General features: G+C 38.6%; 1 protein-coding gene across 1 annotated transcript in view; it reads right to left on the bottom strand.

Annotated features, from left to right (window-relative positions):
- The window catches only part of RHOJ (ras homolog family member J), a 76,349-nt gene that overhangs the window by 3,187 nt on the left and 60,966 nt on the right, over nucleotides 1-12,196 (bottom strand). Inside the window, exons 2-3 of the mRNA XM_070750765.1 lie at nucleotides 1,419-1,477; nucleotides 618-782 (exon numbers count right to left, since the gene is read on the bottom strand). Coding sequence (XP_070606866.1) covers nucleotides 618-782; nucleotides 1,419-1,477 — 224 coding nt within the window. The remainder of the gene's footprint in view (nucleotides 1-617; nucleotides 783-1,418; nucleotides 1,478-12,196) is intronic.

Here is a 12,196-nt window from a genome sequence, read left to right as displayed (position 1 = left end):
CAGAAGGAGATCAATTATCTAGCTCCTCCTTGGATTCGGAACAAGAGTGAATGATACAGCCACGCATGCGGAGAGCGATGCATAGGCAACAACAACTGAGAGATTATTATCAAAGAAAATGAGGCCACCTGTGGTTGGGTGGGGCTGTAGTAATTAGTGAGGCTGCTATAAATAGCAGCCTGTGGGTTTGGCCATTGTGGAGGATTATCTGATCGTTGTGTTTCACCACTGCTTTACTGACTTTGACCTTTTGTGTGCTGATTTTTCCCCGCTTTGAAACTAAACCAGAGCAAAGTGTGTTTCACTTTGTGACAGAAGAAGGACTGTGAATTGCCTCACAGCTGCAAACTAGGTATCACAGAACTGATAAGGGACTTGTACAAATTACCAGTTTGTTTGGAGACCAGTGCTCTTTGCTATACCAAAAGAGGGCTTAGTTTAAGTGAATTTTCATTATAAAGAACATTGTTTTGAATTTTCAAATGTGTGTGTATCTGAAATTTGTACCTGTGAGTTTTTGGGAGGAGTGTACCAGAGAGCCCGACAGAACACAGTGCAACAAAATAAGAACAACCATCCAACCCCCTTCATTTCTGGAGGTTTATGGATCCTTTTACCTGTGTTCCTATCAGAACATAAGGCACATGTGGCATGCAGACTTTCAATTCTGGAACCCATTCCTCTTGGACATTGTGATAGGAAGCAGTGTTTACCACAGAGAAACAGATCAAAAACACATCTGTATTGGGATAGGAGAGAGGTCTCAGTTGATTGTAGTCCTCCTGTCAGAGCAAACAAGTACACAAGATAAGACCAAGAATTGCTATTTGGTCTTAGTTGTGGGGAATTCAAAAATGTGAAAGGAAAAGGTAGAAAGACTTTAGAACCTTTGAAGATGCTCCAAGTTTCCACAAGTTGTTCAAGAATATTACTATTAGGTGGATCATAGCTTTAGAAACAGTCTCTTAAATTAACCAGAAGGTGGTGCTAGTTGCCAGTGTAAACCACAAGATTGGCTTTCACATTTTCAAGTTGCTACTATTGTATTCTGAAAGGCAAACACTGAAATCAATTTTCAGAGGTCAGAAACAAAGCTATCAGGATAAAGGAAGGCAATCCACATCATCAAGATGGTTGTTCTTAATGATATAAGAGGATGGCCTCATCAAAGTTTTATGCCAAGAGAAACCTGTAACATCTCTGAGATGCAGAAAACTGGATTTGCTCCAATTATTCATCATATCTGACACTGTAAGTTTAGGGTGGCAATTATGTGATGGTTTTTGTAGAATTGCATATATTTCTATCTTTACAGAAAGTCTATTTTGGAATGTCATAAGGAAAGAAAAACAGCTTTGTTACTCATGACTGAAGAGTTATCGCCTGAAAGCAATAAAATAAACTGGAGATGTATTTACCTGTCCTGCTGTGTCGTAAAGCCCAAGCAAATGTTGCCTGCCTCCAACTGTCACAGTAACTGTAAAAGAAGGAGATGTAGAAGAGAAAATACGTGTTATTTATAGAATGTATATGTTGCATGACTCCCAATGACTCCATGACGTCTCTCTTGCAGGGCTGACCAGCTGGACGGAGCCATTCAGATCTTGAGAGGAACTTTGTTTCTCAGTTAGAGAGAAATCAGAGCTCCAGAGAAGGTACATTTCTACTGTCCCAATACTGTGTTTTGCTGAAAATATGACCCGGTCTTATATTTCTTTGAACCCTGAAATAAGCGCTTGGCTTTATTGCCATGCATTCAAAAGCCCGATTGGACTTATTATCCAGGGATGTCTTGTCTTGGGGAAAACAGGGTAGTTAGCATTGAATTGAAAGGGATAATAATAATAAGGGATAATAATAATAATAATAATAATAATAATAATAATAATAATAGTATGGATCGAGTCAAAAAGACGGCTGTGAAAGTGTTTACTGACCCCTCGCATCCTGGACATAAACTGTTTCAACTCCTACCCTCAAAACATCGCTACAGACAACTAGACACAAGAACAGTTTTTCCCCAAATGCCATCACTCTGCTAAACAAATAATTCCCTCAACACTGTCAAACTATCACCCACTTCCTCCCACTTATGACTGTATGACTGTAACTTGTTGCTTGCATCCTTAAGATTTTTATTAATATTGATTGTTTTCTCATTGTTTATTTTACCCCTATGACAATCATTAAGTGTTGTACCACATGATTCTTGACAAAGGGATATTTTCTTTTATGTACACTGAGAGCATATGCACCAAAGACAAATTCCTTGTGGAATTCACCCTGGGCCAATAAAGAATTCTATTCTATTCTATTCTATTCTATTCTATTCTATTCTATTCTGTTCTGTTCTGTTCCGTTCCGTTCCATTCCATTCTATTCTGTTGATGGTTTTTCCACCTTCTTTTTTTAAATTTCTGATCCATTTACAAGCTATAGATTTTCCTAAACTGATTTCTTGACTTGAATTTGGCTAGATAAGCAAAACACTTGAAAATCATATCTGATGTTGCTTATGAACATAAGTATTTTATTCACAACATAGCTGTAGAGATCATGAATCTTTATGAATCTATCAGATTATCATTACAGGGATCCTACAGAGATTTAACTGGGATGGTTATTAGTGTATTACAGTAGTTGTCCAACATAATTGAAACATATAATGTTGGGGAAAGCCATACATAGAGCTATATAGAGTACCATTGTTGCTGTGATTCTTTGGGCATGTCCCCCAAACATTGAAGATATGCACACTTGAATGGCTGACTGTTTTTAAAATTAAGTATATATATATATATTCTTTTTATATAATGGGGTTTTTAGATTTTTTAATGTAAAATTGTTATTTTAGACTTTGATATTAGATTTGTCATTGTATATTGTTTTTATCACTGTTGTGAGCCGTCCCGAGTCTACGGAGATGGACGGCATACAAATCTAATAAATAAATAAATAAATAAATAAATAAATGAATAAATAAATAAATAAATACTTAAGCAAGGTTATATAGAAAGCAAGATTAAAAAGAAGAAAGAAAGATTCTTTCTAATGTCTTACAGTTTTGATGAGATATGATTGATAGTCCAAAAGCAAAGCTCTTATGTTATAGATTTACATCTTCCCATATGTACTGCTTGAAATATTCTGGTGTGGGTTCTGTCCTTCCTCTAAAGCAGGGCGGTATGATTTTAACTGCATCAAGAACAATGTTGATTGTTGAGTGACATGCCATGTGGAATTGTGCTTTGCTTGCATTATTAACGGTTTTATAATTGTAGCTTATATAATTACTTTGAAATAATATATTTAACAATTTCCAATTTGTGTCACCTTTCAAAGTACTTGGCTGTAACTTTTAGAGGTCTTTGAGAGGCTCACCCAAATTTCTTGGAGGAGGGGCAGTTGCATGCAGCTCTAAGCTGTTTTATACCTACTGTCAGGGACTACATTAAGGCAAAGAGAAGCAAAGGCTAATGTTTTGATTAATGTATTGATTTTAATACTCTCACAGTTAATTTCAGAAGTCGGTGGAGATGCTGCTCATAAGCAAGACCCTGTGTAAGAGCTTGGTTTGAATAAATGTATCAAATTACAGTGATACCTCTACCTAAGAACGCCTCTACTTATGAACATTTCTAGGTAAGAACAGGGTGTTCAAGATGGTTTTTGACTCTTCTTGAGAAGCATTTTCCACTTGCATACTCGAGCAGGGAGAAGCCTCCATGTGGCCTCTCCAGGAATCTCCTGGGATTAAACAGGGCCGGAAAAGGCGGGACAAAATTTCTGTGAGGCCTCTCTAGGAATCTCCTGTGATGAAACAGGGCCTCCACCCTCCCTGTGGTTTCTCCAATCACACACATTATTTGCTTTTACATTGATTCCTATGGGAAAAATTGCTTCTTCTTACAAATGTTTCTACTTAAGAGCCTGGTCACGGAACGAATTAAGTTCATAAGTAGAGGTACCATTGTAGTTTTGTTTCTTCCTGGTTTCAATAGCTGATTTAAATGGCCTTGACTGATATTTATTGTAACTGTGATACACACTTTAAAGCAGTGAGCTGGCTTCAGAGATGGGAGCTATTGTTTGTTTTGTTTAACTAGAGTGTACTACATGGAGATGTCATTATGAATCAAGGGGAACAGGGCACAGATAAGCCCTTAGATACAAAGCTTGTGAACAAAAGGCTCAAGGGTCAGGTCCTTATTACTCAACCACTCACACATCATTTCTTGTTTTCCTTATTTCTGTCAACAATAGGTGGGAAATAATCCCTGTTTTGGATATTGGTAGGAAATGAGGCCGTTACTTTAGACCAGCTCGGACTATTTGTTCATTAATGCCTGCAATTTTTATTCTGATTTGGAATAGTAAAGGCTCTTCCCTAGAGCTGAGCTGCAATGCTATTTTCTACCCATCCTTGAGTTAGCAGAAGAAAACAGTATCTTGGGACCTTATTTATTCATCACATCACATTGGGTGGTTTACAATAAATCCTGCCTCTATTTCTGTTCCTATTCACTGCGCTCCTTGGACCTCCTTCCTAAGCTTATGACTTTACATGCTCTGAGGATATCCAAGGACAGAATGAGAAGGAGAAGAAAATTACAATTTTAACAGTGGTACGGCTTAAGAATGACTTATATCTACCTTAGTCATGGACTGAGGATGAAAGAGGCAGCATCATGGGGATACGGAAGAGATGAGTGTTGCCAAAGCTTGTTTGTAAAAGAGCCTTTTCACATCTGTGACTGATTAGCAGCAACCCAGCTGTTGTTATGGTGATATGAAGCCTAGGGTTACATTATCAGAACATGGGCTGAATGGTACCATAAATGGTTAATGTGGATGTTCTTTAGTTGCATCATCTATTTTTGATTGAGTAGTAAGGACAGAATTTGGCCAGGTACTTTACCACTGTCCCATAGGAATTAACTGGGAATCAGATACTTTTGCTCAATTGCAGCAAATCAATCAAAAACTTAACAGCCAGATCTATCTTTCTGCTAAGAATTGGGCTTTATGTCAATCATAAACTACAGTGGCAAACAGATCAACCGCTCGGCAGGATTTCCACAGGAAAAGTTCCTGAAGCTGGGAGACAACCTGAGAGCTTTGCTATTTAGTTGTCCATCTTGGGAACCAATATCCCATCAATAGTAAATTATGCCCTTCTGCTGGCAAACAAACAAATCAGATTTCAAACATGCAACCATTTCCAGCAGAAGCAACCCCAAATTTGCTGCTCCATCCATCTTACTTTAAAATTCATCAAAACAACCAAGAGGAAGAGAGAGGTAGAGATTGTGTGCTTCAGAATCCCCCCCCCCCCTCATCTAATGTAGATCTCTGGAAGTCTGGCTGAAATTGATAGAGAAGGAAACAACTCCCTCTCTGTAAAGAAAATAAAAAGGTTTAAGATGTCAAACTCTATTCACCTATCTCTGCCAAGACCAACCAATAGGTTTTTTAAAATCTCTTTTGCCATTTTACTGTCCTCATGTTTACAAAATGATGGCTTGTGTAAATGATATTTTCTCTCCCCCCTCCCCCTTCCTTTCAGTGCACACCTTTCATAGCTATGTACTGTATATCATCATCTTTGAACGATCCCATAATCTCTTGCGGGAGTCTGGGCAACTGAAAAGAACTGAGTGTTTATTAGCCAGATGCCCTTCCTGTCATCAATGACCCTAACCCTAACCCTTGTCACGCTGAGTATTGACAACCCCAGAGACATTCTAAGTCAATCAGAGTTATGCAGTAATTAAATAGTTAACAGTGTGTGTATTGTATTAGCTCCACCCATTATGATGTAAAATCCTGCCACATCATACATGCATCATTTCCTCCTTGTTCAGATCCTCCATATTCCTTTGTCTCTTTTTCTTTGTTAGCTGCAATGATGTAGCATGCATCTAAGATGCCTCCAATAGGCATTAGTTATATTTTGTTATTTTTGTAATAAAAGTAACTTTGTTTGAAAGCTGATTCTCTACTTTAATCCATTGACTCTCAGATATGATTCATTACGGTCCACGCGGGCTATAATTTATCTCTAAATCTGTCAACCCTAACCCTAACCCTAACCTTAACCCTAACCCTAACCTTAACCCTAACCCTAACCTTAACCTTAACCCTAACCCTAACCCTAACCTTAACCTCAACCCTAACCCTAACTCTAACCCTAATTATATATTAGGGAATGAGATATATTCTCATTGTGCCCTGAGAGAGAAATAACTGTCTCTACCTAGGATCGAACTCACAGCCTCCTGATTGTGAGGCGACAGCTCCATTTCTAGGCCACTTCACCACTCTTCTTAGCTAAGTACAAAGATAGTAAAAAAAACCCTCTACTTCTGAGTTTATTTATCACAGAAACATCCTTAACCTTCATCCTGTAGTCTACATTTGTCACTCCTTCCTCTCTAAAATAAATCTTTCCTTTAATTATCCAGTACATGGTCCTTATTTATCCATTCTTGACTTCCCAAAGCAAAATTATCTGCCATTTCACTAATCCATATTTTTGATTTCCCATTTTTACTTTCATAATAAGCTCTTCTAGGTTTATTTTATTTTATTTTATTTTAGTTTAGTTTAGTCTTGGATTTATATGCCGCCCGTCTCCGAAAACTCTGGGCGGCTAACAACAATCATAAACAATGTACAATAAAATCCAATACTAAAAGCAAATTAAAACCCCTTAATATATAAAAACCAAACATACATACAAGCATACCATATATACTTTCATTTAACAATGAAGTGTCATCTGCCTATCACATCATAGTTTGTTAGTGTTTCTGTCAGATGGAATTGAGCCGAAGCTATCCAGACGTGGCTAAAATTTTACTGTCTGCTATAATTCTATACTAAAGTCATTTTAAGATAGACTGGGGTGTCCCATGTGTGTTTGTGTGTATTTCTTTGAGTTCGAAGAAGACATGCTCTTGTGCAGTTTATCTATGGAAACAAAGGTGGTTTTTGCAGTCCCAATCTGGAAGTGTAGAATCTAACACAATGAGGTTCTGGAAGTCCATTGTTATAATAATAAGTGGATGTTATTCTTCGTACTACTCTGGTTTTGGTAGTGCCTGTCTTCCAAGCCTTTGTAGCAATGGACTTGCCCGTGAGTTCTGTCAGCAGCTGCAGCTTCTAGTTCTTTTGTCCAGATGTCACAGCAGCATATGGTTTCCTTCACAGCATCTTTGCTTAACTTGCGTGGATGACCTCATGTTCACAGTCACTAGTGCATTTATTTATTTTATTTATTTTGTCAAGTACGTATTGGTAGGATACAAAGATACAACAGTTTCAGTTTCTATGGCTGGGATACATTTGTTAATTAGGGCTGGTTTCCAGATGTCTGGTAGGTGGGAGATATCATCCCGCCTGTTCATATTTTGGGGATGTTTTTCTATCTCGATGGCTTCCATGATTATTCTCGTCATTTCGACATGGGACCTCGTCGAAATGTCGCCAGAAATGTCTAAATCCTACACGGGAAGAAACCCGAATATACCAAGACCGTCATACCTGTATCCGTGAAAATCTATGAAAACATATATTGATAGAGAGAGTATAGGGCCACATAGTGCTTTCCTTTTTCTTTTTAATTTTTTAAATTAATTTTTTATACATACACAAACAAAATGGCAAACAAAACAAAGAAACCCCCCATAAAACATACATTTGGGAAATTTGCATTCCTTGCTCATTTAGAATTTTCAATCGGAGAATCTTCCATTTTCCCCCCTTTTCTTTTTTTGTTAACGTACTGCTTTGCATTTATACATTTTTGGATATTTATCCTTGAATTTTATTTATTAATTTCTTAGATTATCTTTCTATGTAATTTCTTTTCTTTTGTCCTTTCTTGCCTCTAGCCAATTATAAAAAAAATTCCCATATCTTTCTCATATTCCCATATCTTTCCCATATTCTGAGTATTTTTTCCCCTCTAGCTTTTTTGACAGCATGTCCATCTCTGCACAATCCATCACCTTTCTAATTATCATCCCTTCTTTTGGTATTCTATTGGATTTCCACTGTTGAGCATGGTCACGTTGTGCTTTTCAATGTTGTCTTCTGTGAAGTCTATTTGTGTTATGTTATGGTTGGCTCTGGGCCAGCTCCTGCTCCGAGGACTGTGGATGTTGGTTTGGGAGAATCCTCAAGTTCTTAGAGACTGGTTTTACTGCCAACAGCTTCGGACAGTGAAGATTCTGTGTCAAGGGCAAACTCTGGGATTGAAGCAGGATCAGACGGTGAGGTAGATGCAGGCAGCCCATTAGCTAATGACCTCATTAGTGGGTCATCAGACTCAGAGGAAGAGAGATTAATAGATGCTCGCAGGTGCAGGTTTATGACGAGAAGGGAACAACTGTGCAAATATCATAGACGATAAGGGAGGACATCTGTGGCTGGGGCAATTAGGCTAATGGGGCTGCTGATAAATTGCCAGCATCGCTGAGAGCATGCATGGGAGATTATCCATTTGGATAAGGACATCGTGCTTGAACTTTGTTCCTGATTATTCACCGACTCTTGGGGAGATTTCACAGTTAAGTAAAAACTTGTGGAGTGACTAAAAGAGTTTTTGGCTGTGATGTTTTTCACAGCTGCCCCTATCTGCTTTGGTTTGGTTTGTTCTCACAGCTGGCAAAGTCTGTTATCTGTGTTTGAGCTCATTTGCTCAGTTTAAAGTGCGTGTGCATGGTATTTTTCTTTGATAAACTGTTCTGCATCAGTGTGTGTGTGTTTGAATTTACATTCCTGACTTCACTGGGACTCATAACGTGAGCCCGGCATAACAGTGTTAAGTCGCTGTGACTGTCACATGCTAGAGGAATTGAGAGGCATAGGGTGGTTGGCCTCCTGGCAGAAGACACAGTTTTGCCAACAAATGGTGACGGGGTGTGGGGAAAGCACATGTGAAATTTCTCCAATTGTTTAATGTGGCATTGGTACAGAATACAGCACATACATTTGTATAGGTGGAAAGGGATAAGCACAGCTCTCTGACTTTCAATTTTTTTTTGAGATATGGATATTGTGTTGATTGAGCACTCTAGTATAGAGCTGACACACAACCACTCAGGATTTCCTGAGAGGAAAGCAGAACTATGTAATGCATTCATTTATTCCAGTAGGTAGAGATGTTTTTCAGCAGAACCTTATGATTCCTACTCTGTGCATCTTGTCACTCTATGATTTCCCTTTCCAAAAGAACATAAATCTATTTGCTGCTTCCTGTAATGAACTGTCATATGAAAACTTGGTCTGAGTGCAGTAATGTCACTGTTGTAATGATGAAGTTTGGTGACTGTGGGTGCTGTTTTTATTTCATGCCTTCATGCCTGGGTGAATATAGAAACATAGAAGACTGATGGCAGAAAAAGACCTCATGGTCCATTTAGTCTGCCCTTATACTATTTTTTGTATTTTATCTTACAATGGATATATCTTTATCCCAGGCATGTTTAAATTCAGTTACTGTGGATTTACCAACCACGTCTGCTGGAAGTTTGTTCCAAGGATCTGCTACTCTTTCAGTAAAATAATATTTTCTCATGTTGCTTTTGATCTTTCCCCCAACTAACTTCAGGTTGTGTCCCCTTGTCCAGAAATCTGTCGATGTTGCAGGATTTGATAAGGGTTTTCTTTTTGTGATTTGTTTCTTCCCTTGATACTCACTACTACTACTAGTCACTACTACTATTAGCCTGATGTTGTAGGATAAGCAATGTTTAACGGACCTTTTCTAATTACCTCCATCATGTGAAGGTGGGCAGTACTATCCCAAAAATGGTTGCTCAGGCACTCTGGATGCTGCTGGATGCTTTTGATGCCAAGGGTGCAGAGACAAACACTGGTCCAAAGGCCACCCATGTATCTGATTGTGATTACAACTACCTATCATAGTTCCCTCTAAGCTGAGCAGGTGAGCAATCGCTCACTTAAAAATCATCATCAACTCAGAGTTTTCCAAACCTGCCCAGAAGCCGAGAGGGAAATTTTATTATTATTTCTGTGTCGCCCAGTCCTGAAGGGACTGCCGCTCAGACACTATACTTTTCCGCCCACCCCAAAAAAAATTTAGAGAGAACACTGCTACCTATAGTCATCTTCACTGTTGCTTCATCATTTAAGAACATAAGAAGAGCCATGCTGAATCAGACCAAAGCCCATCGAGTCCAGCATTCTGTGTCACACAGTGGCCCACCAATTGTCCTTGTGGATCTTGAGCAGAAAGAGAAGGCAAGACCCTCCCTTTCCCCTGACCCCCAACAAATGGTACTCAAGGGAATCCTGCCTGCCTCAACCAACATAGAGGCGGCTAATGGATATCCGTTTCAATAACCACCGATACACTTGGCATCCATGAATCTGTCTAATCCTGCCTTGAAGCTATCAAGGCTGACAGTTGTCACGACCTCTTCTGGAAGTGAATTGCTCTTTGCAATATAAAAAGAGTGCTTAGTTTATTTTGAATATTGTGATAAAGAACATTGTTTTGAATTTTCAAACGTGTGTGTGCCTGAAATTTGTACCCTTGAATTTTCGGGAGGCTCCTACCAGAGAGCCCGGCAGAACAAAAATAGAGAAGATATATGAAAGGAAGAAATGATATATGAGATAAGGAGAGACAATTGGACAGGGGACTAAAGGCACACTAGTGCACTTATGTACACCCCTTGTTATAACTACTTGGTGCTGCAGGTAAAAACTGAGTGCCAAGTGGAGATCAAAGCTGAATGATCCAGAGCTTCAAACCTACTATTTGTGGCCATCTTGACTTTCTTGATCACAATGTGTGAATACCTCTGAAGAGTGAAGGGATACCTAAATCTTTACTACCACACTGTGGGCGTGGCTTATGCATTTTCTTTCAACATCTTTCAGTGCAAATTGGGTGCTCTGGGGTGGACCTCCATTTTTGCTATCTCACTGCGTTCCCCTCGGTCCAGGCAGTAGCCAACCCCTGCCTCTGAAGCAATTGATTGTCCTTCTATCAATGGGAGATTACAGCTGTGTGTGATGCAGCATAATCTATGGCTCCTTCTTCGTTCCTTTCCCTTTCTCAGGTTTGATCCTGACTGACATTGGATTGTTAACATAACTCTCACATTAGTTCCAATCCCTCATGTAATTCCTAGTATTCTGATAATGTATTATATTACAATAAGTCAATCAGATGTAAGATAATATGCATCCTTACATCACTTTTTTTCCCTTCTATCCCACCCCCTTTCTCCAATTTCATTTCGTACAGTAACTTCTTACCAAAAGATAAAATTTCCCAAGAAGACTAATCTGATATTCTGGCATACTCATTAGCTTTAGTGTGTTCTGTGTTCTGGCATTAGTTTCATAACCAAAGGCTATGCTGTAGTCAGCAAAGTTAATCTGCTTATGTTATCATATAGTCTTCCTTTAGCTAATTTTATATTTTTCTTTCTGATCCTTCTCTGCCTTAAAAAAATCTATTTCTTCATTGTCATTTCATTGCCTTATATCACTTTATTCAACCTTGTAAGATTGTGAGTATAACTTTGGTTTGCTGAGGAATACGTGCAATAGTTTCATACTCTGCATATTCTCTACTGTTTTTTCATTTTTCTTTAGCCCAGTGGTTCTCAACCTGGGACTCGGGACTCCTTTGAGGGTCGAATGACCATTTCACAGGGGTCGCCTAAGACCATGGGAAAATACAAGTTTCCCACGGTGTTAGGAATTAAAGTTTCTATTCTGGCGCCTTGGAAAATATTTTTAAATTCTGACCAATCAGGTGTTTACAGTGGGGGTGTCCCTCTGACCTTCCTGCCAATCAACTTAAAGCTCTGTTGTGCGAACTGGCACTAGATTTATGGTTGAGGGTCACCACAGCATGAGGAGCTGTATTAAGGGGTTGCGGCATTAGAAAGGTTGAGAACCACTGCTAGCTTGTGCTTCTGTTAAGACTTCTACTGTGGTTATTCTTGATTATAATAAAATCTCAATTCTATGGACTGGACGGAGGGAGTGTCTATTAAAATATGAATGTTAGATTTGAATATAAGTTATGAATTCGAATTCATGCAGCTTCATGACAGCTATGTAAACTTGATAGAATATATGCATGAATTTCATAAAATGTATAAACACTAATTCATCAAACAATTGGCTTCACTGTTTTGCAAAATAT

The sequence above is a fragment of the Erythrolamprus reginae genome, chromosome 1 (genome assembly GCF_031021105.1).
Source record: "Erythrolamprus reginae isolate rEryReg1 chromosome 1, rEryReg1.hap1, whole genome shotgun sequence".
Lineage (NCBI taxonomy): Eukaryota > Metazoa > Chordata > Lepidosauria > Squamata > Dipsadidae > Erythrolamprus > Erythrolamprus reginae.
Note: the sequence above shows the minus strand (reverse complement) of the source record. Positions and strands in the feature narration are given on the sequence as shown.